General features: G+C 46.4%; 1 protein-coding gene across 2 annotated transcripts; it reads left to right on the forward strand.

The window, feature by feature from the left end:
- The first annotated feature begins 1631 nt into the window (after positions 1 to 1631).
- Positions 1632 to 15362, forward strand: SIK1 (salt inducible kinase 1). Of its 2 annotated transcripts, XM_042788881.1 has the most exons (14): positions 1633 to 1827; positions 2049 to 2286; positions 3215 to 3331; positions 5907 to 5970; positions 6157 to 6318; positions 6594 to 6718; positions 6833 to 6956; positions 7949 to 8172; positions 8413 to 8562; positions 9204 to 9326; positions 9570 to 9795; positions 10491 to 10766; positions 11314 to 11545; positions 12348 to 15362. In XM_042788881.1, exons 2-14 carry the CDS (start codon positions 2134 to 2136, stop codon positions 12766 to 12768), a joined length of 2397 nt encoding a protein of 798 aa, XP_042644815.1. In that variant the 5' UTR covers positions 1633 to 1827; positions 2049 to 2133; the 3' UTR covers positions 12769 to 15362. The 2 variants fall into 2 exon arrangements, with proteins under 2 accessions (XP_042644816.1, XP_042644815.1); XM_042788882.1 differs by lacking the exons at positions 11314 to 11545; positions 12348 to 15362 and having other exon boundaries at positions 1632 to 1827; positions 9570 to 9799; positions 10491 to 10654.
- The last annotated feature ends 12390 nt before the right edge of the window (positions 15363 to 27752 follow it).

Genomic DNA, 27752 nt, shown 5'->3' on the forward strand with positions numbered 1-27752 from the left:
ATTTGATTTATATAGAGCACTGCATTTTTCTCATCCTGTCTTTAGATTTTTATTTTATTTTTTTTTACAAAAACTGACAAAAAGCTTACTTTCCTCCCATAGTGGGTCCCTCGAGCCCTTTGGAAGTCATTCATGGACCCTGAGGAGACCACCAACTACAGCTGAAAACAATCGCACTGACTGCTGTGAAAACTTCAGTGTGAAGCAGAGCTGTACCTCTTCCACCCTTGCCTTATTTCAGGCAGTTCCAGTGACTCTGGATGGAAGGGCCAGGTCACCAGTGTGCCCCATTGGCCACGATGGTCAGGCTAGGGGTTCAGGCTAAGACGAGCGGTCTTCCAGTCCGGAGCCCAACTGCTGACTGGAGAATTACTTGTCTGAAAAAAGCCTAAGCTTACTCTAATAGAGAGGGTAAAGTTGAATAACAGATGTGGCGGGCATCATTTGAGACTTATTTTCAAGGCTAAACTGTAATTTGAGACCAAATGCACAAACATTTTGGTCACTTGCTGTGCGAAGGCTGAAGACCTCCATGTTTGAACCCAGTGCCTCTGCCGCTTCCCATTTGACCTTGAGGGGAACCTCTTGGGCACTTCCAGGATGCTGAGGTTCAACCCCGAAAGGCCTCCATCAGCCTCGGTGTGCAAAACGGTAACTTCCCAAGCCTCACCTCCACACTGACCGGAGATAATAGCACTGCAGGCGTATCCAGAACATTATGAGTAAGCTGCCAAAGTATCACAGGACTGCACGCATGCATGCATGGACGCTTCCTTCCCTTCCTGGCTGTGCCCAGCCGGTGGACCCAGAGGGTTGCTGTCCCCAGCCCGGCCTGGCCCAGCCTGGGGTGCCAGAGGGGATGGTCGGCCACAGCAGCCCCCGGCAGCTCCCCTCCATCACGCTCTGGAAACCACGGGAGCGGGAAGCGGTCCTGCGCGGGGGGAGGCGGGTCAGTATCCCGCCGCGGGCATTTGGTGCGAAGGGTGGGCGGCCGCAGACCTCCTTGTGCGTGGGGATTAAGGCAAAAAAAAAAAAAAAATGGGCGGGGGCTGCTTGCTTGCCGGCGGCCTCGGGCGCTGGGGGCACTGAGGGGGTGCCCCGCGCGCGGCTGCCACCTCGCCCCCCCGCCCCCCTCCACCGTGCGGCGGGCGGAGCGGCCACGGGACGGATAACGGCCGCCGGCGCCTCGCGCGCCCGCCGCGGCCAGGCGCGCCGGCAGGGGGCGACCCCGCCGGGAGAAAGGACGCGTCACGTGATAGCAGAGAGCCAGCCCCCCCCCCCCCCCCCCCCGCCCCAAGCGGAGGGGGGGGGGGACAGGAGACCCAGCGGCCCCCTCCTCCCCTCCCTCCCTCTGCCCTGACGTCACCGCCCCTCCGTCTCCCGGGCGACGGCTCCATCAGCGCGCGCGTCAGCGCCGCCCGTTCCCTGGCAACGGCCCGGTGTCTCGCTCTCCTTCAGCCTCGCGCCTGGGCGCGCGTCTCTCTGGCGTCAAAGTGACGTCAATGGGCCCCGTCTCGGCTTTCGGCGGTGGGCGGGGGGAAGAGGCGGGGAGGGAGGGGCGGGCTGTGCGGGGAGGAGGGGGAGGAGTGGGGGGAGGGGGTGGGGGGGGAAAGGGGCCGGCGTGAGCGGGGCGCGGGGGGCGGGGGGGAGCGGCTGGGACATCCCGCGTGCTCCCGCCTGCCCCCCGGCGCTCGCAGGCACGCGCACACACACACACACACATATACACACATACACACGCACACCCGTGCGCGCGCACACCCCACCGCGGCGGCGGCGGCAGCGGCGGCGGCAGCAGCAGCAGCAGCCGCGGAGCGCGCCCGCCCGGTACGACGGCTCAACGGCCGCTCCAACGGTCGGGCAGCGGCGGTTGGGGGGCGCGCGGGGCGGGCGCCGGGCGGGGCGAGCGAGCAGGGCCGGCGCTGCCGGGAGCTTCGGGACGGGGACGGGGGCGGCTCCGCCGTGGGGCCCCGGCGGCGGGCGGGCGGTGAGCGGGGCCCGGCGGCGGGCGGGGCTGACGGGGCTGTGCCGTGGCCGTCTCCGTGCAGGTGCGAGCGGCCGCGTCCCCGGGGCGGCGCGGATGCTGCCCCCTTCCTAGGCGCGGCGTGCGCTGCCCGCCACCCGCCTTGAGCCATGGTGATCATGTCAGAGTGCACCTCCCTGCCCGCGGCCGGACAAACCCAGCAGCGGCCTCTGCGCGTCGGCTTCTACGACATCGAGAGGACCCTGGGAAAAGGCAACTTCGCCGTGGTCAAACTGGCCAGGCACAGGGTGACCAAAACGCAGGTGGGTGCGGCGGCGAAGGGGGGGCGCGGAGCCCGGCGCTGGGCTGCCGCCGCACACAGCCTGCTGCCGGCTGGCCCCGGCCCGCGGGAGCGGGGAGCAGCGGCAGCAAGCTTGGCGAAGTCCGGCGGGCTCAGCCTGCCCCGCTGACCGCACACCACTATAGTTGGTGGGACGGTGCGGAGGAGCTGCAAGTTTTCCCGGGGTGTTCCGTGGAGTTCACGTGAAATTAAAACTGAGCAAGAGCGTATTAAAAAAAAAAAAAAAAAAAACAAAAAACAAAAAACAAAAACCCAACGCTTCTGAGCGTTACGGTGGCTTCATTGAATTACTCCGGGTTAGTTTGCTAAAGAGTCCAACAAATGAACAGAAACAAAGGACAGAAACAAACGGAGGATCTTTTGAAGACTTTAGACGGGTTTAATGTTTTTCATTCGCTGTGTACGCTTCGAGAACAAAGAACTTTCAGTATTAATTTGTGGAAATAATGTATTAATGGGCATCCAACCGTATTTATATTTCTAGTGCATGTCCAAATCATATCAGTCACCACTGTAGAAAATAGTCTGTTACAGGAATCTGGTTTTCTCTGGCATGGGATGGATTAAAAGATTTACCGAATCCTGTCCAGTGCTAATTTCTGCAGTTCTGTTCACTACCTTATGTGTAATCCTTTGACGTAGAAAAGAAAAATTAAAACATTCTGTGTTGTGAATTCTGTGCAGTTCAGAAAAACAGAATCAGCTTTGTCAAGCCTGTACTTTTTAAAAAGCTACTTTATTTGGGTTTTGTGAGTTGTGTGTCTTTCGGGAGGGTGGGGTGGGAGGGAGAGGTGGGTTTTGGGGTTGTGTTTTTTGAGACCTTAACTGTAAGAGTACTTATTTTGTAATGCCTGGGGTTGTTTTATTTTATTATTTTTTTAAATCTGCAGGTTGCAATAAAAATAATAGACAAAACAAGGTTAGACCCAAGCAATCTAGAGAAGATTTATAGAGAAGTTCAGATAATGAAGCTTTTGAATCATCCCCACATTATCAAGCTATATCAGGTAAGAGGTCAGCTTTGAAGTGCAGTACACAGTTGAGATATGTTTGTGCTTTTATCTTGCACATGATTTTGCATCAAATATTTTCAGAGAGAATGCATATTGAAATACTTTTTAAGAGCAACCTGGTTTGGGTTTGTGTTTTTTTTTTTTTTATTAAAGTCATTCATCGTTCTTTGAACAAGGTTCTGGCACACTAGACAGCTTTTTGACAAAATGCACTGTAAAATTTACAGTTAAAACCTGGCTGAAGTTTGTTTCAGAATGAGGAGCTGTTTATCTGAACTTCTATGATTAATTTGCCTTTCCTAAGTCCTCTGCTTTTCCAGTGTAGAGGACTGGAACTTCTTATGTGCTTTTGATAAGAGGAAGACTTAAACTCATGTAAGATAGCAGAGAAGAGAGCACAAAAGTTGAGTTTGCCATAAGTGGAAGGGATTTAAAATCAACAACAATTAAACTAAATCAGCCTAAGTAGAAAATCTAATTAGAACTCTAAGAATCAGAATTCTAAGTAGAAAATAAAAAAAACGTGAACGTTGGTATCTTAGAATATGTCAAAAAGTTGCTTGTTTGGTTATTCTGTTCCAGTTTGTGTAGTTTTGAAAGTGAATTTTAAATATATTTCCCCTTAAAGAGTTTCATAACATGAATTTTGGTTTAGATCAGTTTCTGCACTGGTGGGTATTTTTAACAGTAAGAACAAATTAATGTGTAGTGCAGAACACAGGATCACCTCTGTCTAGTGAGCAAGGACTGCTTTGCAAATTCAAAATGTTCCATCAAATTAGCATTTGGTGTAAGTTCCCCTTAATCATCTTAAATAGTGCCATGTGGGTTTAAGAAGAAGGTGAGGCATCACAGTCTGTCTGGACCTGTCTAGAAGGGCAGGGGTGAGAGAGGAATAGATGGGTGAAGCAGCAGGTCTGAAAGTCCATCTGCCGTAGTAAATACTATTATCAGCTGCATTCTTACCATTGGGTTTGTTAGCTTTAAAAGAAAAAAAAAAGTTTAATTTAATTAACATGTAAGGCTGAAGAGCCAGTAAGGCAGGTGCTTGAGCAAGGCATTATTTTTAAAGACCTTGACACACACGAAGTGCTTGATATTTATAGTATTAACCATCATAACAAAAATTATTCTGTGTTAACATCTGACGTCATTGTTGCCCATAGGGCAATATAGGATATACAGAAACGTTCTAACAGTTCGGTTGGTTTCATTTCCGTGGAATGATGTGGGTGAAAATACTATTTCGAAGCTTTTAGAAAAGCAGGTTAAATTCCATCTTGTTGAACCATTTCACTTGATGGAGCAAATGACGTTGGTAGTGGACCATAATTTCTTTTCAGTGAAGTTTTCTTTTCTTTGTTGTTGTAACTGATGCTTTACCTGTTTGGTGGAGACTGAGAAGCAGGGATGGAATTAGATGACATACCAATGTAGGGTGTGTGTTCTTGTATTATTTCATCATTGTTTTAGTTTCAGCACAGCGTCTTAATTTCATCCAGCTGGCAACTTTCCCAGAACACTTTCCTTCAGTTTTTTAAACTGGGAACCTCTCTTCCTTTGCTCCCAGTTTGTTTATTTTCATTTTGTGTCTGTGTGTACTTGTAGTGAGGGGAGGACAAGAGGCTTAGGAAAAAGGTTACATGTTAGGAGCCTGGAAATTGCAGCCTTTGAAGTAGCATTGACGCTTTTTTGATTGTTAACCTGTTGTGAGCCTTCTGCTTCCAAAGCAAAATATCTGTTCCTTGAGAGTCCAACTCCAGGGGAATGTTGTATTTTAAACCCTGAAATGCAACGTTTAAAAGATGTGCCATAGTAACTGAAGATGAATTTGGAAATGCTCAGCATTTCTCATTCATTCTTTGAGTTTTAGTTCTTTTTCCTTTGGAGGAAATAAAAAAAAAATTAGTAAGTATCTATGGAAGTTGGTACTAGATTGATAAGCGAACGCTGGGCGATATATTGACAGTTGTTGATGTGCATCAAGCACTGCCGCGACAGAAACAGCAGCCTATTGTCACTTGCATGGGAGGCTTGCCACGTCCCCGGCCAACACCAAATGGCAGCAGGGTATTTGATACTGCTTCTTGATTTGTCTGAGATGCAAATATCTCTCCTGATCTTTGTACCTGCTAGCCTTGAAACAAAGGCGACTTTATGTAAACTTTAAGTGTCTTTGCATGTTCAAAATACATCAAATGAGTTGTAAAACTACACATGCATATTTTAACAAAAAAGGAATTCAGGGAAGAGTATGAAATTACTGAAACGCTCATCAGTTATCTCATGGAGATTAGGTGGCATGGTAATGGTGAGAAGAACAATGGCATGGGAAGCCGTTGTATATTATAGGCACATAAGCATTGATTTGTTATCTTTTTCATTACCAGTTTGCTTGGAAAGAACACTGTGGTGCAAAATTAGATGCCTTTACTGCCAGCTGCTCTAGCAAATAAATAATTGAACTGATATGTTTGAGAATACACTTAGGAAAATGAATGAAACTACAGAGACCTGCGTTTTGGTTTTTTTTTTTTTTTTTTAAGCATGTCCTTTCCTGTCTTCACAGGTTATGGAAACAAAGGATATGCTTTACATTGTTACTGAGTTTGCAAAGAATGGAGAAATGTTTGGTAAGTTCTCACTGCCAGAGCTAACAGGTCTTTAGATTTAGAAACCATGGCTTTGTTGTCATTCCTGAGTAAAAATCCAGGGTTGGTGTTGTCAGCTGTCAAACAGCAACTGCAGCACCTGCAGGATTATGAAGAATTTCCTCCAGGTGTTTCTAAATCCTGTGCCTCTTTTATTTTGTCTTGCAGATCATCTGACCTCCAATGGGCACTTAAGTGAAGGCGAAGCACGGAAGAAGTTCTGGCAGATTCTTTCAGCAGTGGAATATTGTCACAGCCACCACATAGTGCACAGAGATCTCAAAACAGAGAACCTTTTGCTAGATGCTAACATGAATATCAAGTTAGCAGGTAATAAGAAATACGCATTTACTCTATAAACAACATTAGGCATGTAGTCAAATTCAATCTCTGTAGGATGATCCTATAAATGTATTTATGGTAACTGAAAATAAAACAAATGTCACTGATATTTCTCTGAACATAACCTCTGGACAAAATAGCTTAAATGAATAGGCAGAGAACAAAACAATACATCTGCTCCCTTCCTTCCATTTTCTGCTACTTCTGAAATATTAGTGTGTTGTTGAGTTATGTCTTACTCCAGACTTTTACCTTCATTTCAGACTTTGGCTTTGGAAACTTCTACAAGTCGGGAGAGCCCCTCTCTACTTGGTGTGGAAGCCCACCTTATGCAGCTCCAGAAGTTTTTGAAGGCAAAGAATATGAAGGACCTCACCTTGATATATGGGTGAGCTCAATATTCCTTAGAAATTGCATTTCACGCTTCGTGAGGGTCTGTGGGCTTTCAAAATCATTGCTTCTACTGGAGTCACTCACATGCTGTGCTGTTTTCTATTGACAGAGCCTTGGGGTGGTGCTGTATGTCCTTGTCTGTGGTTCTCTGCCTTTCGATGGACCCAGTTTACCGACTCTGAGGCAAAGAGTGCTGGAGGGGCGGTTCCGCATCCCTTACTTCATGTCCGAAGGTGCTTTTTTCAGATCATTAGTGTTAGAAAAGGGGCTACAAATAAAGGAAAAGCTGTCCTGTTTCTTCCTGGGGCAATGGTTTTGTGTCTGGTGATCACTTTGTCTTTACATATCCAGTAATTTCTGAAGGGCAGCCCTTATAGTTGAGGGGCTGGTTCCACACATTTTCTTTTCTGGGATCTGTTTTATGGTGCATCTGAAAGGCTGTTGTTTCATTTCTTAGAGTATCTCTATGGGTTACAGAAATACTTGACACCTTAGCTGGAGAAATAATCACTCACAAAAGAGAGAAGACAGGATTTTAATGACACTAGCCTGCAATGCTGAGATGGGTGTAGTTCTCCTAAGATATTTTAACTAAGCAGAAGGGGTATATTTCAGTGTGGCTATGCTGTCAAGGAGAGCAGAAATAGCGGGGCTTAGCACCGTTTCTTGAGCACTTCAACAGTCTGGTGAGAAAAAGGTACTGAAGAGTATTATCACCTCTATCTGATTTGGATTTGAAAACAAGGGAATGTGCTTCTGCCTTCAAGGGAAGAGTATCTTTTGAAGTGTGACCTTTATCAGTTATAGCCATTAATGGCTTTGATTCCCTGGTTATAAACAAATAAGCAGTATATGTGGACCAGGAAAGTTATATGTGGTGGGGTTCTGTACTAAATTCTGATCTCTTTTTAAGTGGATGTAACATCCTTAAACCCGCATCCACTTAAAACTAGCTCTCCTAGAAGGTGCAAAGCCACCTGAGACCTGCTGGTATCCAGTACAGCTTCATTTCCTGTAGTGATGTGTTGCTTTTGTGAAATGTATGTGGTCATCTCTTGTACTGTTTTGAATATCTGATAGTCAGATCAGGCATCAGCTGCTCAGAAACCTTTAACTCCTGTTTTCACAGACATCATACACTGTTGCTGAGAAGGTTTCTTAGCAGTGACCTGGGGCTGGGCTGTTGTTTTTACCCCTTGCTCATGAGTTTGTCTTTGTCATCCAGACTGTGAAACACTAATCCGACGGATGTTGGTTGTGGACCCAACCAAGCGAATAACCATTTCCCAAATAAAGCAGCACAAGTGGATGCAAGCTGACCCGTCTCTTCAGCAGCAGCAGTCTTTGTCCTTCTCCATACAAAACTACAACTCCAACCTGGGTGACTACAATGAGCAGGTCCTTGGGATCATGCAAACACTTGGCATCGACAGGCAGAGAACTGTTGAGGTGAGAAGTGCTTGCCCCTTAGATACATCCTCAGTGACTACCAGGATGCCAATAGTGCAGTGATATGTACATCATTCAGTGACTAGCCATGATCCAGTGTCACAGTGTAGTAAAATCTTCACTGCCCTTCTGGACTTTTACTTATTTTTTGAGTACACTGTTATGAGGCCTTAGTGATGAGTTTTGGCTGCTTATATACTGACCTTCCTGTAACTCAAGGGTCCTTTCAATGTCTTCTAGTCTCTGCAAAACAGCAGCTACAACCATTTTGCTGCAATTTATTACTTGCTCTTGGAGCGCCTCAAGGAGTATCGAAGCAGCCAGCTATCAAGTCGTCCAGCAACTGGCCGTCAGCAAAGGCCGAGGAGCTCCGAGATCAGCAGTGTTGAGGTAAGGAAGGGCATTACTTCCTGGGAAGCTGCACCCATTTGCACTCCTTTTGCTGCCCCTTGCTATGGGAAAATACAAGATGGTAACTCAGCCTTCTGAAAAGCAATTCTGGTATTGCTGCCCTCTGATAGGACACAGCCTACTGTTCTACAGCAGGAGGCTGTTTGAATACTAATGGCCTGTTTCCTAAGAAGTGACTGTGGGTCATGGTCCAAATAGGCTGCCTCCGGTGCAGGTCAATGATGAGCCAGAAGACTAGGCTTCTCAAGGAAATTTGCCCTCTTAGGCATGGATCAGTTACACTTTGTTACATACCCGATAGGTAGGATCCTCAGAAGTACTTCATGAGTCAGTCTGTATTTTTCTGACATTCTTTTTCTTTTCCTCACCCCTCACCCCCTTTAAAGTGTGCTCTGGGTGCTTTTTCAAATTGCACTTCCAGTTAAACTGCCTGACTTAGGAGAAGGAGTTTTGTGTTTGTGTTGGCATTGAAAAACTAGCTTTGTTAATTTTCATAGAAAGTATGTGGAGAAAGCTTGCATGGAAGGTGTCTCTGAAATTCCTTGAACCACCAGTATCTGAAAAGTCCTGTGGAACTGCGGTGTATGTGATGGCTTCTGTGCATCGCTCTCTCTCTCCAGATGCCTCAGGACAGTCTCACTAGTGAAACCCTGCGATCATCTCTGCTTTACCAGCAACCTCAGAACCTGATTCAGCCGTCCTTGCAGGCAGAAATGGACTGTGAAATGAGCAATCCATTACAGGTTGGTGTTCTCAGCTAAACTCTATGTAACTTTTTTTTATATTGTTCTGCCAATCCAAAACAACAGGGGTTATGAGTCTGCTCTCTCCCTCCAGTCTTTTGTTTGGGATGTGGGCATGGTGTCATAGTAGCTTCTCAAGCAGTACGCCTACTGAAGACACGCCACAGGGCTGTGAAGAGCATTAAAAGGCAGTGCAGAAATAAGCAAAACACCCTTCAATCTGTGGTCTGACATGTTTTGCAGCCCGTGTTCTTTCCTGTGGATCCCAACTTCAACGGGCTTTTCCGGAACCGCTCCATCTCCCCCAACAGCCTGCTGGAGACCACCATTAGTGAAGAAGTGAGGCAAGAGAAGGAGCTGGAAGATGAAATTAAGGCCTATGACCACCCCATCCACATCCCTAGCAACACCAGCAGGAGGCACACACTGGCCGAAGTGACCACTCATTTCTATCAGCATGCCCCTCCATGTAAGTAAGTCCGGGGGAAATGGAGGGTGTCCATAGTTAGAGGAAAAGGACAGAGGAGGAGTGCTGTAGCATACAAATGCCTGGAGAGTATGTGCTGATTTTACCTTCACTGGGATGGGAAGGCCTGGAAAAGGGGTCTGTACTCTGCCCTCCACAGTTCTATCTTCTCATAAATAAGCACAGCCCTGAAGGAAGAGATGTTGCACTGTTGTATTTCATCTAGATCACCTTAGAGGGGAGCGTTCTCACAAGCAGGACATAACCCTTCTCTGCTTGCTTCCACTGTGGCACCTGGGGAGGTGGGGGTGCCTGAATTTAAAAAAAGGTCATTGCTAATTGTATTTGGTACACATCCAGACCCTGTTAACTAAATAGGCAAAACTGTTCACAAAACAGTAATCCTGTGTCAGAGCTGTTGTGCTAAAGAAACACTGTAGGCCTGATCCAGCATAGCCTGGTGGTGCTGGAGTTGCTGGCAGCACCCTGCCAGCTGGACAGGAGTCCAAACTTAGGTTATTCATTGATGACCCCTTGCTGGAATCAAACCCTGCGACAACAGGAGTTGCCAGACACCTCTCCAGCTCTCAGGTGCTTATTAGTGCCAGTGTAGGTGGGCAGAAGGCTCTGATGTCACGTTTGGTCCTTCCTGTACTCATCTTGGGAACGTTCTTTCTCTCCTTCCTTCCCCTCCATAGGTATAGTCATTTCCTCTTCTGCAAGCCCTACCGAGGGAACTAGTTCAGACAGCTGCCTTACTTCATCTTCAAATGACAGCTCAGTGGCCCTGAGCAGCTGTTTGGCAAGTCAAGTAATGACGGGGAGCCCAGCCACAGCAAGGATGACGTCGCCCTTCCTAGCTTCCCAGTCTGACGCTCCAGTGTTAGAAGCCCAGGGCTGCATGGGAGGTGCTTCTCTCCTGCCTGTCAGCTTCCAAGAAGGAAGGCGAGCATCTGATACCTCATTAACTCAAGGTAATGTCTTCCTTGCTTTATTGCTGGGGGATTGCACCCTTCCGACTGCCACTAGAAAAGGGTAGCATGCAGGGATACTTGCTTGCCCGTGTTGGTGTTACAGTGAGGCCAGCCAGCCGCCTGGTTATTACGCCTCTTGTATTCACGGTCCCTGAGGGAGAGTCGGATGCCCCGGGGAAGGTGCCTAGATGAGAGGTTCTCAGATACTGATTCAGCATGCCCGTGAAGATATTTCTGCTGCTGTGAGTGGGATGGCAGGCTGTGCCTTCCTCCTAAAATACAGAGTACACGTAATTTCTATCAGGTTTCTCCTTTGCTGTGCATGTGTCCATTTACACAAGGGTGCAGCTGTCCCCAAACCCTGTGCCATTACGTAAATTTTGCTTTGACCATCAGGCGGACAGGTGAACATGAACTGAAGAGTCACAGTCTCTTCTAGTGCAGTTCTCATGCAAATGAAGGCAGCTGCCTAGAAAGGCTGATGTGTAGACTCCTAGGCAAATGCTAAGAAGGATTAAAGTGCATTTCTTTTCCTCATGTCCCACAGGCTTGAAGGCTTTTAGGCAGCAGCTGCGGAAGAATGCTCGAGCCAAGGGGTTTCTCGGCTTGAATAAAATCAAAGGCTTTGCTCGGCAGGTGTGTCAGTCCTCCTCCTCTCGGGCAGCAAGGAGTGCCATGAGCCCTTTCCAACACACGCAGCCAAACACCTGCATGTACAGCAGCAGTGGGAGCAGCAGAGAGGGCAGAAGCCTCCTGGAGGAGGTGCTACAGCAGCAGAGGTGAGAAGCTGGCCGGGAGGAGTTTTGCTGTTTTCTCTGGGTTCACTTTGGTTAGGAGCAAGCGAGGAGTAGTAAACACAGCAGAAGAGGTTGGGGAGTTCGATCACTGGGCATTCCTATCCTTCATCTTTTCTGTGTGGCTGCAGATAAATTGCTTGGCTTCCTTTGTGGCTTCCTGCACTGGCATACGTAACACAGGATGTGCAGTTCCACTTAAAAATCTCGGCATCCAAATATTTGGAGGTTGCTCAATTGAGAAGCAGTTTGGTACTGTGGGGGAAAACATTACTTCTCCCCATTGCAAGCTGTGTTTTTCTTTGTTAGTTTTGGGAATGATTTCTTTCCTCTTCTGCCTCCTCCTGTAATTTTCCCATGGCAAGGAAGTGAGACCTTGTAATTTGGAAAAGTTACAGCCCGCAAAGGAGGCACAGTTCCAGTGGCCTCAAATGTCATGTGTGGTGGCACCTCTTCATTCCCATAGAAGCAAGATGGAAAATTGAGTTTCCGGTTTATCTGCACACGTTGTCTGTAGAACATCTATTATTAGCAGGCCAAATGGTGACTAGATAACTTTCTGGTGATAGTCTCCCCCTCCAACATGAGGAAAAGCCAACCGAAAACACATTGACCTGGCATGGTCAGCTAGCTTTAATTGTACTGGCTGGGTAAGGAGGGGTTTGATAGAGACAAGGAAACAAAGGGGAAAGTCATGGTCAGGGCTAGGGGCAAGAAAGGAGGAAGAAAAACATCAAACTGTCCTAGCGGTGCAAGTTAACCTCTTCCACCCTTGGGTTTTGTTCAGAATGCTCCAGCTCCAGCATCACCAGCTACTCCAGACAGCATGTCCCCAGACCTGTCAGACACCCGCAACAAGTGGCGTCCCCTCCTCTGACACTGTAGGTACCTGCAAAGCATCCAATTCTCTTCTGTTATCAGAGCTACAGAGAGAGAACTCGTTCGAGCTGGCCTTTGCTGGCAACAGCCAACTGCTCCAACCTCATTTCTTTGGTGTCAGCGTGTCACCAGTGTCCTCAGCAGCTCACCTTTTAGACACGCACCTGTACATCAGCAGCAACGTTTCTCCTGTTGGCACGACCTTCTCTCAGCAACAGGGTTTCTCTGCGCAGTCTCCAAGCTATGATGCTGTCACTCTGCAGCATGGGGATTGTGAGATGGAGGACCTGACTTCCAACCAGTTAGGGAAGTTCGTCCTGGTCAAATGAGAGCCCGGCTGCTACAGCTCACACTGCTCTTGTTGCGAAGAACTTTCACCCCTGTTCCATGGCGTGTGTGGGTCCATGGCTGGCTGGTGTCGTGTAGATGAATGACTCTCAGAAGCAATAAATTTTGAAGTATGTGAAGAGGCTGTCTGGCTCAGAAAGCTAGCAACTTTGTAGAACTGAAACAAGCAATATGTATGTCTTTTTGCTTCTACTATTCTTGCACTGAACAAATATGAATAGAAACTGAATTTTTTAAAGGAAAAATAATGGTGGGGAAGATGGGTGGGGCATTTGTGGGGACAGGGAGGGATGTGGTTGGGGAAGAACTCTTCGGTACTGTACTCAAGTCAGACCAATACAGCTCTGCTGTTATGCAAGATTAGCAGCTGTCAGTAGTGGTGACACAGCAGGGAGTGGCTTTTCAAAGAAGGGACCAGAGCCTCCCTTTTTCACAATATTCATTTATGGGTTTGTGAAGATGATTACCTCTTTTAAAGAAAATAAACAGAAAACCAGTGGCATGCAGCATTATGCATTCATAGAAGACAAAAATGGAAGCATTGCCATTTGCTGGGGTTTTTTGGTTTGTTTTGTTTTTTTTTCTTCCTGTTAACACTCATTTTATTTAAAGGAACCAACATCCCCATTCCACACCTCCCAGATACATATACTTTAAATGAAAACTGTGAACTTCTTGCTTGATGCATCAGCTGGAAAAGCTTAAAAAGCCCTTTTAATTAGTACACAAGCAAGTAATCTGTTGAAAATGTATCCCTTGATATCAGGATCCAAACTGCATAATGTCTGATCTTTTGCAGGGATGTTTGGGGGTGCTGTGTGTGTGTGTATACATACACACACGTGCACACATTCATATATTTTGTCGGTCTGAATAATCTTTAGGAATCTTTTTATAAATGCTAAGTTTTTTTCATATTCTTGCAGAGACACTGAGGAGGGAAGCATTAGTGCTGGTGGGGTGATGGGAAGGGTTTTCTTTTTGAAAAGCCCTCCCGGAGGTTGCTTACAAAGTTGCCTGAGGGGTATTTCTTAGTGCTGCACATTGTTATTTCCGCTGCTAATTATGTTTTTATGCATTTCATTATCAGGGTCCAAACAGAACTGACTCTTGGGGAAATGTGCAATATTGAGGTTATAATTATATACTGACAAAGACAAAAGGAATAGGCTAGAACAGAATTTTACTCTAATGGAGTACAGCTATTTCTGAACAAAACTGTATTAAAAGTGAGTAAAACAGCACAATCTTTGGGTGTTTGTTTTTGGTTGGTTTGTTTTTGGCATATTAGCAAAATGAGGTTTTTGGATTAGGTAGGTGTTTTTTCGTATGGTTTTTAATGCTGTATATGTATATAAATAGGAAGCAGGAAACTATATAACACTAGTTATTTTTTATATTTTGTAATATGCTTATATTGTGTTTCTGGTTTAAACCCCACTCCACTTCCAAGGCAGAGCATGATTTCTGTTGGTATCAACAGAGGTTATGTTTGAGTAGAAGGGGGAGAAGAGACTGTGCTCCTACAGAAATGAGTCGGGTAGGGCATGCAGACTTTGGAAGCAGGTGAGCAAACAGTGAGCCAGCTTGGCTGGAAGCTGCCATCCGAATGTCAGAAAATAGCTGCATTCTGTCTAAAGGACACATCTCCCTAGTGTGACACAGGGTGCCTTCAAGTTACCTTGGCTTCATGCAACCTGCAGTATTACGCATTTTCAAATAATATAGATACCTGGGTTTTTTGTTTGTTTGTTTTGTTTTGTTTTTTAAAAAAAAAGAAAAAAAAGCCAAAGATTGACCAGGTTAATTGGTGAGAGTAGGAAGGGTTGAAGATGTCATGTGGCTCTGTCTGTGGCTCTCCATAAACAACTTCTTCATCCATGTGTCTGTATTGGTGCATCTCCAGCTTGCCACTGCTGCTACGTGGTCTGGACGCTTCAAAGTGAGAGAAAATGTCTTGAGTTGAATTTCTGTTAATGAGTGGTGCCTTGCAGCAGAGAAAACACCAAAGTCTCATGCTCATTTGTAGTGGTTTAAAAAAAAAAAAAAAACAAAACACCACCCCAAAAAACATTGCATGGAGATGGCTGGAGCGGAGGGCAAGAAGCCAGCTCATCACAAAGCAGCAACTTTGCCTTCGGTTTTGTAAGGGGTAGCACACATACTTAAAACGCAGAATTTCCTCTTCAATATATTTGTTTAATGCCATGGATCAAAAGGCCACAGATTCTTTTGTTTCCTGTCCTGAGCAATGACAAGCACTTTACTTTCATAGTACTTTTTTTTTTTTTTTTTTTTCCAATTGCTGTAGAACCTCTTTGGAATTATTGCTGGAGCAGAAAGAGGTCATTTTAAAGTTTGGGGTTTTTGTAGATATCTTGACAGTGCTGTTCTGCAGACTGCAATGCAATAGGGTATTTAAAGACACTATGTGATTGGTTTAATTAAGATGTATAGTTTATTTTTTATCATGACTGAACAATCATTTTATTTCTTATGTTAAAATGAGAGGTGTACACCAAAATGATTAGTCGATGTCTTTTATTTAATATTTAAATAAAAAATGTTTTAAAATTGTTGTCCTGCAGATGATTCTGTGGAGTATTTTCTCCTGAAATGTACATAAGACTTGCATAGTTAAAGACTCGTTTTAAAGCGTAAGTCCATAGGTCATTACTGACACTTTCTATTACATACTAAATGAAGAGGAATGGTGGGCCTGCAAATCTGATAATGGGATATTGAGCCTTTCGCTGGTAGGCAATCTGTCTGAATCTAACCCAAGTCTGTAGTAATCGGGTTATAAAATCTGACATTAAGAGAGGGCTGCAGAGTGAAAATGGTCAAGCGTGGTTTAGTTGTTACCAGATGAGCACTCTGTCCCTGTCCCCTTGATCTGAAAGAGGCCCCAGCCAGATTAAGGCAGCGATGGAAAAAAAGCAAAGGGGAAGAGAGAGGGAGGGAGAGATCCGAGGGGTGATGGCTTTCCTCTTTTAAAATGTAAGTTGAGAATTAAAAAAACACTGGGAAGGTCCAGGCTTGGCTGGCCTGAGCTGCAGAGATGCCTTGGCTGGCTTCAACAGGCGGAGGTCCCCGCTGGCACCCCGGGGTGCACCTCGGCTCTAGCGAGAGCTGCCGAGAGCTGAGCCGGTGGCACTGGAGCTGGTAGAGGTGTTATTCACCGAGCGTGGGCTGGGGAGGGAATGGCCCAAAGGAGTGGAAGGGGGCGGGTGGCCAGCAGCTGGAGGAGGATGGGGCCTGTGGAGCCAGGCCAGGGGGGAGAGTGAGGAAGGAGAGACTGGCCTGACCGTGCTGCTTAGACTGTGGAACCAGATCCTCGGTCTCTTCCCTGGTTTTACTTCACTCTGTGTTTCCTTTGCACCTCTGAGAGATGTGCGTAGCCCTGGGCTGTCATCCACACAGCATGCACACAGGAGAGGGATTTGTATTCTGCACATGCAGTTAGAATGAGGGTGAGGTTTCATCTGCAAAGGGACCTCTAAATATTTGCTGACCCCTAGTTTAACTTGCAAACACTCAGGAAAAAAAGGATTTTTTTTCTTCCCAACGAGTAATGATGGGGGTTTTGGAAAATAATAAGAAAAGATCTTCGTTCTGAAGTTTTTATTTTCAAATCTGCCTATCACGTTTTGAAGAAAGGGGAGAGGGGTGGGAAGGTAAATCCAAAAAGTTAAGCAAAAACTTGGGGGCAACAGGGGTAATATTTACTTATTTTGCCTTTTAAAGGAGTTGTTTGCTGAGCTGGAATTTGTAGAGCTCTGTATGCTTTTGCCATGACTCGAACTGGTAAAAAAGCGTCATGCATTTTTTTTTCTAGGGTTGTGTTTTCAATGTGACCATCCAAAGTTAGTCATTTTGTAACTATTAAAAAATAATGGAGGTATTTTTAATTATTTTTTAATCTAACTTTTAGTATGACCTGATTTAAGAATAATCTCAACTGCTGTTTTCATCTGGGTTCTCAGGGCATTATTTTAAACCCCAGTAATTCTGGGAAATCTCAGAAAGTTGCTTCTTAAAGGATATAAATCAGTGCAGTTCCACCAACTTCCATTGACATCACTGACCCTTGGGTATAGAGGCATCCCGACAGCATCATGATTTCTGTGAAATGGTAGGAAAAACAAGAACAAAGAAACCCTGGGACTCTGGACTCGTTTTCCATGTGTACACTGTTTCACTCTTGGTGCTTTAGTCACTGTCTTCCTGCCTTTCCTCTGAAATCTGTCTCTGCTCCTGTTTACCACGTTTGTTTTTGTCTTTAATATATCTCAAGATGCTGTTTTTCTTGGCTTCATTTCTCACGAACAACTGGGTACCTAGTTCCTTTTCCTTTCTTTCCTAGTCTGGGATTGGTGTTTTTTCCCCCTTTCAGATGGAACAGATGCTGGCAAGTTTAGCATAAACCCAAAAGTGAATGATCAAACCTTGTGTTTTGGGTTGGTTTTTTTTTTTTTTTATTTGAAAAATGAAATGCTTAGAGCTGGCAGGAGATGCTAGGCTGGCAGCAGTGAAAAACACAGGCTGTTTTTGAACAGAGCAAGCCGAGAGCAGACACCAAACCGAGCACTCTGGTGCCACTGTGGCCCAGTCCTGGTAGTGAGGGGTTCTCACCTGTCCCAGCCCTCCTGCCCTCCAGCAGGAGATGTGTAACTTGTCCCCAGACCCACAACTTTCTCCTTTGCTGTGTCCAGAGCAGCAGTCACACCTCAGTGAGGAAAGGATTTCCTCACGGTGAAAGCCATCGTCGTGTAATCTTGGCCTGTGTCAGCTGGAAAGGAGAAGTGGCAGAAGGGAGAGCAGTTGAGCGTACAAAATTATGGTGCATGAGATAGAAAGTGATCAGTACTTCTGTTTTACTCATCCTGCAAAGTGAGAATAAGGCATGCTTCATGCAAAGAGGGAGAATTAATTTAAGAACTGATAAAAGGAAATATGTGCCTCGGGAGGACATTGTTTCAAATACAGTTGCTGGCTTATTTCATGACTGCTAACTACTTTTAGTGGTGACAGTTAAATCAATGATAAAGGTAATCCACTGTCATGGTTTATGGATTTAGCAGAGCATCTGTGGGAGATCAGGAAAGAGCTGGTCTTTGGTACAGACTGCCAGGGGCACAATAGAGAGATTTTTAGGACAGAAATGCATTTCTGCCAAGGCATCAGATAGTAGCAACTGTCAAAGGCAAGACATTCATGTGAAGTGAACAAACTTGATCATCACCTGCAATAAATTCCAGTTTCTAGTACACGTCTTATAACGTATGTAATGTCTTATGCAGTGATAGAGGCTCAGACCAAAGCTAATCAGGCAGCTTGTTTCAGAAGCAGACTCTTAGAGAAAGGGTGTGAGGACAGGGTAAGCATAGCACAATCCCTCTGTGGTATTACCAGCTCAGTAGAGAGCAGACTGTGGTTAAGGGAATTTTTGACTGGCATCTGGATCATTGTGTTTAACAGCTGCAGATGGGTCGAGCCTCCAAGAATTTGGCTAACCCCTTTTGGGATTCTTTTATAATTCTGGCCTTCACAGCATCCTGTGACAAGGAGTGCCATAATTCAATTTTGCATCGCGTGAAATAAGAACTTCCTTTTCTTTGTATCAGACCTCCAGCCCAATAGATTGGGTTGTGCTGCCTTTCTCTTGTGACAGCAAACATGACGAGTAATGCTTTCCTGTTCACACCTCCACGCTGCTCATGAGTTGTCAGGACATCTTGCACATCCCTTCTCTGTTGAGGTGACCGAGCAGAACACTACTGTAGTTAGGCTCCCCACCCATGGAAACCGTCGCATGATTCCATGACATCTCTTCTGCATCCTCCTCAGTATATGGAGAGCTGCACCCCGTGTTTGAGGCAGGGGTATCCTAGAAGTTAGCAGTCTTTCAATCTCTCTTTATTCTGTAGTCATTCCTAAAGGTCTTTTTTGCCTCACTGGCAACTGTTGAGCAGTGAGCTGGGGTTTTCAGCAAACTCAATGACTCTGAGATTTCCTTCCTGACTGATGTTAATTTAGAGCCCCTGATGGTCTTTGTATGGCTAGGGTTGGTGTTCCTCACGTTCCTTGCTTTGTATTTGCTTCTGGCAAGTTTCATATGTCATTTCACCAACATGCCATTCAGTTTTCTGGGATTACTCTCCATTTGGCTGCAGTTGGAACTTTTACAAATAGGCTGAGTTGCCCAGGTCTTGACATGAATGGATTTGTGATGCCTGAGCTCTCACTCTACAAACTTTGCTCTTTCCCATTCTATCACATATCTAGTATTCTGCTCTTATTTATACTTTCTGTCAATTCGCCTTGCCCAGCTTTCCATCCCACAGGTCTCTGGATGGCCTCTAAAAGCCCTTTTTAAAAATGAATGTAACATTTGCCACCTTCCATTCCCATGGTGCGTTGCCATTTCAACAGCTTCTGTGGTATTGTACTGAATAGGTCAGCAGTTTCAAGTCCGAGTTCCCCCAGAACTCTTGAGTAAAACCGTCTGGTCCCAGCGATCCGCTAATATGACTTACATTGTTTTGTCCTAAAATCTCTTCTACTGACACTTGCGTTTTGGAGAGTTTCTGAGGTTCATTCCCTGTTCAGCCAGCTGCTGGAGTGGGGTATGAAATCAAGCAGAACTGCGAGTGGACAGATGGGTTTACATGGCCAGCGGCTGAGACTCACAGCCCACACGCTGTCCCTTTGGCACCTCGTGGGCAGGTGACAATTAGTGACAGCAGGGTGGGCACCAGGGAGTGCCCAGGTCAGCCCAGAGCACCCCATTTTACATCCTCCAGAGATGACCAAGCCCTCCTTGTGTAAATTCACTGTATTTACAGAGATGCCGAGTTGAATTTATGGATCGCTTCCTCAGCTGGTGTAAACTGGCATTGCTAAATCAAAGCTAATGCAGCAAAGCTGCTTTATGATATAAATGCTATTAGCAGCACATTAAGGCTCTGACCTCCAGAGCCAGACAATCTCATCCTTTCTTTCTTCAGCTACTGAGGCAGTGAATTTAGAGTCATTATTTTTGATGGAGCTTTTCCTGTATCATGCTGGGGTGCTTTTTTAGTTCTCCTCTGTCTTACGTCCCTTTCCGCTACCCTGGGCAACTGTTTTTTTTACTAGTCCTTGGTTTATTCTGTGACAACAAAAACATCTTAGTCAAGAGCTGGAAGGGATTTTAGAAATTCTAGATAAGTGCTTTTTTGCCTATCGTTGCTGATCATTTCTTTCCCATTTCCTGGTAAGGTAACATTATAATTTGGTGAGCTTGTCTACACACTCAATAGGTAGATGGGTATTTAGGGCCTCTCACAGACATTATCCCCAGCCACCTGCTGAATCTCTTCCTGCAAGCAACATCTTGTAGAAATTGAGCTTTAAACACCTTTGTTCACGCCATGTGAAAAAACAAAAGTAGCAAATAATTCAACTTCATCTGCTTTGTCCTGCTTGCTTAACATTACTCTTATATTTGCTGAGATATATTCACAGTTTCTGTTCTTTGGACTGAGTGAAGGTAGTTGTGCAGTGGTCAGCTAAGGGTCTTTTTGTTTTTTCCTGCTCAACCCTTGCATGGTAGCATGCTTTTACTGAAAAAGTAAAATTAGATTTCCAGGAACACTTATGCACACGAACATTTTTGCTTTCTGTTCATGGAAAGTGAGCACAACAGGAACAAGGATACAGAGCCACCAAATAAACTGCAAAGCTAGACAGATCAGACAGTTATTTATATGACCCATGCTCCTTTCCCTTTATTGGTGTGTCTGAGAAAAACTGGGGTACTGGTCTTAATTTTGAGGTGGGCTGGTTAATAACTCTCTGCAGAAGGAGGACTGGACACTTTGAATTCAAGTAAATATGGGAGTGAGAGGGTGGATCTTTGTCCTGGAGAGAGTAAAGGCTTCTCTGTGGATTAGCTGAGGTAAGATTGTTTTAAAAGGCTACAGCAATGTCTTCCTAATGCCTTTGACACAGAAATGTAGTTTTATTTCTTAATTACTCAAATCTCTGTTGTAAATCACCAAACAGCAGACCCGATGAGTCGTAGGCATCCAAATGATGTGTCCTGGTCGGTCATGTTCCCACGAGAGCAGCGAGAAGCAGAGAGGAACAGGAGATCTGATGGGACTAGGTGACTTCAGGTCACTCAGCCCACTTCTGCACGCCGGGCTGCTGCTTGGAAGGAGGTCCTGTTTATCAGGAGTCCAACGTGTGGTGGGAGGTGTGCTCTCCAGAGGGAAGGGAGGAGAAGCTGCGTCTCAGCCTAGGGGCATGAACACCAGAGCTGCTGTGGGGAATGAGAGACCTGGTCTCCTTCTTGTGCCCCTTGTTGGTGGAAGCAGCTCTCTGGATGGCTTTGGTGCATTTAATGCTGGTGTCTCTTCTACCACTAGCTACCTGTCATGAATGGCACAAGTGTTGGGAGATGCTGGGACGGTCCCAGGCAGCAGGAGGAGGAACTGTGGGTCCTGTGATGGAGGTGTTGGTGCAATCGGGCTATGAGGTTGTACATGCTGCTGGACCTTTGGAAGTGAGGGGAAATTGCCTGGGACTACTGGGCTTTTGTCATAACCTCAGCGTTTGTCCTCAAATAGAAATGAGTAGTTTTGCTACGCAAAGGGCCTCCTCGGCACATTTTGGGGTTAGTCACAAGCTGTGAAAGCCACTTGTTCCCAGCTCCAGCCCACTGTCAGGTAGCAGACACAGAGGAGTTGTGGGGTGCAGCAATACCCAGTCGCTCTTCAAGCACAGATTCTGTTTTGCAAGCCCGTAAGCACTCTCCTGGTCTCAGGGTGGATCCGTTTCTCTGCCTGCAGGACCCCACAAGCAGCCAACAGTCACTAATTGGATTCAATAACTGGCTTTAACACTGTAAATGCAATCAAGTCACCGGCTGCATTCGTCCCTCGAGCAAGCGGGATTAACCAGTTCCTCAGGGCAGGATGTGCCCTTAAACATCCATTCTCTGTGCAGCAGAGTGAGCAAGAGCCAGGCACCTCAGCAGCACCTCTCCCACTGGTTTTGCTGGCTGATGAATTTGAGGTGCTGCGGGCGCCTGCTCTGTGTGCCACAGCCACACGGGCAGGCTGGGGATTTTTTTTTATTTTGCCTGCTGTGTGTTGGTATTCAGCTTTTTCTTGGTGTCCAGCACATGTGGCTGGGACACAGGGTGCTTTGGAGCTCACCGCAGAGAGGTTGATGTGCCAGCACGTGGCCTCTAACAACACTGCCAAGCCTTGCCTGTGAACTAAGCTGGCTTTCACCTGGGTTAGTGATCTCTGAGTTCATACTTTCAGATGTGTATTGTTTGATGGAGGAATAAAATCTCACTAAAAAGCATAAAAGCTTCCAGCATTACCAGCTTTTTGCCCTGCCATGCGAGCCGTTACCAGAGTTGATGAGGAAATCACAGCAGCTCCTAATTGCACTCGCAGAAGACCTTGTGTGCTGAGACTGTCCTAGTCACTCCCCTGCCTGCTCAAACCCAGTTGCATCACTGAAACAGGACTTGGCTGGAGTGTTCAAGAGAAGACTTCCCTCTCTTTGCAGAGACAAACCGTGTTCCTCCTGACACCCTCATGTGCCAGCACCAAGGGCTGGGCTGGAGCAGAAGCCAGGGAGAGCTCCCTGTCCTTGTGTTCCTGCATCTGGCCCTTGGGGCCAAGCTGGTGGCTGGTCCAGAAGGGACCACCTTTTAAAAGGACCGGAGCTCTTAAAATTGCAAGATAGGTGTTTGCTGGGATTTTCAGAGTGGGTTAACCCAGGCGGGTGAGGGGTAGAATTCCAGAGGGCTCCAGACCTTGCTAAATGTCCACCTCTGTTTTTTAAACACTTGCAGAAATCTTAGCTATTTCCTCAGGCCTAATGGGAAGGGCTGAATTTTGAGATGCCTGGGCAACCTGGTGTTTGTGTCCTGCTGGCAGGAGCTGGCTGTGGCAGGGGGAAACGAGAGCTGCCACTACATTATGCTGATCAGTGCTGGCGTCTGGCAGGGCAATACAAGGGATCAGATGTGATTATGGCTGTAGACATGCCCAGTCAAACTGGAGCAGTACAGACTAGCTCACCTCCTTTCCCCTGGCTGATAGGCATCAGGAGAGGGAATGCACACATGTACCCGCGCCTGTATGCGTGAATACACACGTACACTGTGTGCTTTGAAGTCCCTGTGCTGCATTCAGAGCCTGAATCAGTGTGATTTCTCTGTATCACACAAAATTATATTCCCAGAATTAATAATGACACTCTCAGGAGCTCTTTCTGTGCCTAAATGGCTCGCCGATTATTACCTATTGTCAGCAGTGCCAGGTACTGAGGGGCTAATAAGGCTTTTCTGGACTCATTAAAAGCAAGGGAAACTTTTCTTGGTGGACTCCACCGCTGAGCTCTTCCCTCTCTGTGGGGGTGAGTGACGAGAGGGGGAACCGCAGGCAGGCTGGCTGCCCTTTGCTGGGGCGTGGGGGGCAGCAGCCGGCACCCTGTGGCTCCTGATGCTTCCAGGTGGAAGGAAGGTAGGAGGGTGCTGAGTTTTGGTGGCACTGAGCAGAGAAAGGCTTGAAGCGGGGCCTTTTTCTTGGAGAGACAAAGGAGCGCAGGGATGGGAGCTCTCATTTTTGTCCGAACCCTCATTTTTGTTTAGAGGAGTAACTTGGCTGAGCGAGCAGAAGTGGTGTGCAAGCATGTACGTGCATGGGTATGAAAGAGAGCTTTATTTTTAAGGAGATAAGGAAGGGAATGTCTAATGCTAACTCTCCCATTGCTGGGGAAGAGGTCCCTGCTTCCTCATGTTAATATGGTACTCGTGTGAGGAGAAGAGGATGGTTACTTCGAGAATTAAAGTCCTTAAAGGGATGACATGGGTATTAAGGGTATTAAAACCTAGCAGGTGGATTGTGTGTGCATTATTATAAACCAAGACGATCACTGGTTTTTAGATCATTTAGTCTTTGTTGTTTGTTTATTTACTTCTGTACTATGATTTTTTCTTTGCGGTGCAGGGAGAAAGGCCTACATTTTGTTGTTCCTGGATTAAGATCAAGAGGCTTGTGGGCACTTTCTTCCCACAAAAATTCCTGAATGGATCCCCCCAAAAGATAAACACTAGAAGAAAAAAAGACAAGCTGGAAGGCCCCAGAAGCCAGTGAGCTGGGTCTAGACCAAGTATTTTAACTATGAAAAACAACTAGGAGGCACAGATGTCCCAGCTCTCTTCCCTCACCCTGTAAATAGGACATGGACTGGGTGGTGAGGTGCACACACAAGCCAGATCCAGAATCTATGGGTGATGGAAAGTGGTTTACATACGCAAATGTTCCAAAAATATGAGTTGTCATTCATGTAACACATTGGTCACTCCAAGCTCCAACGTACATAATATGGGTGTGTCCATTTGTGATATTGCCACAGCCCTCTTCTGGCTAAGGTCTTGTCACAGAATCCCAGAGTTATGGATGGAAACAACCTATTAGATCATCCGAGACATCCCTCTGCTAATGCAGATTTATTCCCTCCTGTATATTTTCCAGCGCTTGGTCCAGTCTATTGTTCAAATGAGTCAAGCGTCCGCTGCTTCCCTTGAGGGACCACTTCGGAGCCTAACAGGCCTTGCTGTCAGGATTTTGTTTCCCGTCATATTCCTCCTAAAGGTTCTTCTGCTTAATTTAGTTACTTACTCTTTCTGCAGAACAGTGATGAGGAACAGGACTGCAGAAATAGGACATTTATTTCTTACTTATTCAGCTAATTCCTGTTATCCCATTTTTGATGGCCCTGCCCAATCCCGTCCTTCCTGGTGTTTATCACCTCACACTCCTCTCTTGGGAGTGCGGTTCAGCTTCAACTGGGATGGGCTGCTAGGTGCCTATGGACTTTGGAGGGGGAAGAATGGGGGAATTAGCTGGACAGATATATTTTTTTCCACCTCATTTTCATTCTGAACAAATCCCTTGAGCTTTGGCATAAATGCAGTGCGTCTGCAATGATATTTGAGAGTGAGACTGCTAAACTTGGGTGGAAACTGGAAAATAACAACCACTGGTAAGGAATTTCGATGCTTTATTGAAATTTTCTTTAAAGTTTACCCCCTCCCCCTTTCATTAGTTGTAACTAAGTGATGGGAAAGAGAGAAAAGAATGCAAAGTTCAGGTTGGAAGACAAGGCACCAGGAAGTCAGGAAATTAAAAAGGAGTGTAATAATAATGGGGTTTCCCAAACAACATGAACTTGGCGTTATTCCACAGCCCAAGTACTTCATGTCATAACGAGAACTACTATCTGATCCTTGTTTGTGCAGAACTAGATCCCTTTGCAACCAAGGCATTCAATTTAAAGGGAACAGGAATGTCACTTGTCCCCTCAAGGACATTTTACATTGTCAAAGTGGTGGAAAATGCCTCCATGTAGAGGACAGTCACATCCCTGATGGGTAGGGGTTTAACTTTACTAAGTGGCAGATGAATAGGAGTTTACACTCTGATCCCTTTGCTGGTACCTCCATCCTGTGCAGTCCGTGTCTTCTCCTCCCCAGCAGCTCACCACCACTCCTGCTCCCAGAGGTAACTCCTACAGCCCTCTGGGCCGCCAGCCCAATGCTTTTGGTGAGCATACTTGAAACAAAATCTCTAAATTGTCTTAGCTTGCAAAAAACAACCCCAAAATATAGATTAAAAAAAAAATAAAAAAGTTTTTAAATCAGGTCATTTTGCAAAGTTAGCTTTAGAGCAGAGCCGGGCAAACACAGAGATGGTCACAGCTGGGTGGAGGGAGCTATATGTACAGCAGCATAAAGGAGGGCAGGAGGGCACCTTTTAAGCTAAATCTCCTTCCCAAGGAATTGTAATATGTAAACATATCCAGAGTTAAGGTTGCCAGGTTGGTTTTAGCTTTGGGAATTCGTGTGGCTTGCAGGTATTTGCTATAATGTGGTCATATTAGCGTTAGTCATTTCAGCTTATAGAGCGTACTGATACAGTTCAGTATCCCAGTATCCATCCTTGACTTATTTTCTAGGCTGCAGGGTGACTGGAGAATGAAGGATGATATTGCAAAGGCTTCAGGGAACTTGGTAAGGAGTGGGGATGAGGTTATACCGTGCTGGGTCTGTCACGACTGACTGAACAGTCACAGCGCTATGTTCCTGATTACGCCAGTGGCGCTAAATACAGTAATTAAGGCAGAAGCTTGTGTGAAAAGCTTTAGTTATTGACTTCATACATCATCAGCCTTTTTTTGTGTTTCTTTTGTTTCTTTTCTCTGCATGCACTGCAAGCTTTCTGTGTTTCTCCACCTGTGCTCCACAGGTCTCTGCCATCTTGTAACTACAGAGACTGAGAAAGGTGAACGGAAAAAGCAAGCTATTGTGGGGAGGGGGGGCTTGGGGGTGTGTGGGAGTTTTTGCCACAGATTTGGACCATTTCAGACCTGCAATACAGCAGGTTTATGTCCAGCTGGTCCTGCTTTGTGGGACTGTGCAACCTACTTATTTCTCTTCCAGTCTCATTTCTAAGTGACCCTGTGGTCCTGGATTTGCATGCTTTCCTCCCTAGAAATCCTAGCAAAGTTTTGTTGTCTTTTTTTAAATCTTATTCTCTCACCTTGCCTTTCTTCCCTTTTCCTTTCATCTAAGAAAAAAAAAAAACAAAACAAAAAACCAAAAAAACAGTTTAACAAAAAAGGAAAAAAAAACAAGTCTGAAAAATGTTCCTTTGGGGTTTTCTACTAAATATATCCTAGCATAGATTTGCCCCAGAAGGTTTCAACAAGAAAAACTTGTACATGTGCACATGCCCACAATGAAACTAATCCTTTCTAACACACTACACTAAAGTCATCAGCTAAACAATTTCAGGGGCACTGCCTGGTAAACAGAACTTGTAACCACCAGTCTCCAGCACAGACTTGAGCGAAAAGAAAAAGATTATGCATGACCTGTCTTGGATCAGGCTATGAAGAATGAAACAGAACTGATTGATGCAGCCTCCACATGAGCGGCGGTGAATATGTATTAGTTCAGCGCATTACCCTGTTCATGGTTTTGAGCTTCCCTTTGTCATTACTGCACGCTTGAAGGTGGTTTGAGATTAGAGCTTTCGTTAGGCTCCTTGGAGATATTTACTAAAGCACACATGCAAATAGCTTTCTCTCCAACTTTTCAAGGTCACCTGCACAAGCCTTCACCTCACCTTTCCTAATCTGTTGCTACCAGCTTTGTGTGGCAGCACTTTGGGCGACAGGGAGGCGTGACACTGCCTGGCCGGAGCCACACATGTGCGGGCGCAGAGGCTGGATCCAGCTTAGCAGCTCTGCCCAAAACCCACAAACGCCCGGGCTGGTGGCACCTCGTGCTCTCTGCTGAAAACAGGGACGATCCCACCCCTCACCCGCAGGCTGGCACTGTCCTACCAAAACCAGCAGTCACAACATAATCTTGAGCGGTGCTGCAGGCATCAACCCACCCGTGCTCCCCTCCTCCCCTCGCCTCTCCTCCCTCCAAAAGAGCCTCTTGCTTTCAGCAAGTTTGCGCCGGGGCTGCCGGCACATGGCTGCGATGGAGCGGTGCACCCACGGCCCCTTCCCGCTGACTCAGCTCATGGGTGGGCACGGGAGGACGGTGGGATGGGGCTTCCTGGGCAGCCCAGAGCCAGCCAGCAGCATGGCCTCCAGCTCCCCAGGGGTCCCAGGGAAGGCAGCGGGGTGCAGATGCCCCACACCAGGCAGAGGGGGCCCTTCCCTGGGCAAAGCCGGCTGCTGGGGGCAAGGGAGTCGTCCTCGCTGCCCGCCCTGCCCCTGCCACAGCCCCGGAGCCAGGCTGGCTGTGGCCAATGGGGCCAGCACTGGAGGGAAGTCCTAGCAACAAACTGCCTCCATGGAAGGAAAGACAAAAATAAAATTCAAGCCTCCTCCATAACCCTGAACCGGAACAACAGATCTGGTGTGAGGCTCCTCT

Source organism: Tyto alba, unplaced genomic scaffold, assembly GCF_018691265.1.
Source record: "Tyto alba isolate M040663 unplaced genomic scaffold, T.alba_DEE_v4.0 Super-Scaffold_14, whole genome shotgun sequence".
NCBI classification, from domain to species: Eukaryota; Metazoa; Chordata; class Aves; order Strigiformes; family Tytonidae; genus Tyto; species Tyto alba.

What these genes read in the sequence shown, in the direction of transcription:
- SIK1 (XM_042788881.1), top strand. Translation starts at nt 2,134, where the DNA reads ATGGTGATCATGTCAGAGTGCACCTCCCTGCCCGCGGCCGGACAAACC. An exon ending in CCCTTACTTCATGTCCGAAG is followed by an intron (nt 6,957 to 7,948) that starts GTGCTTTTTTCA and finishes TTTGTCATCCAG; the next exon opens with ACTGTGAAACACTAATCCGA. An exon ending in TGATACCTCATTAACTCAAG is followed by an intron (nt 10,767 to 11,313) that starts GTAATGTCTTCC and finishes CATGTCCCACAG; the next exon opens with GCTTGAAGGCTTTTAGGCAG.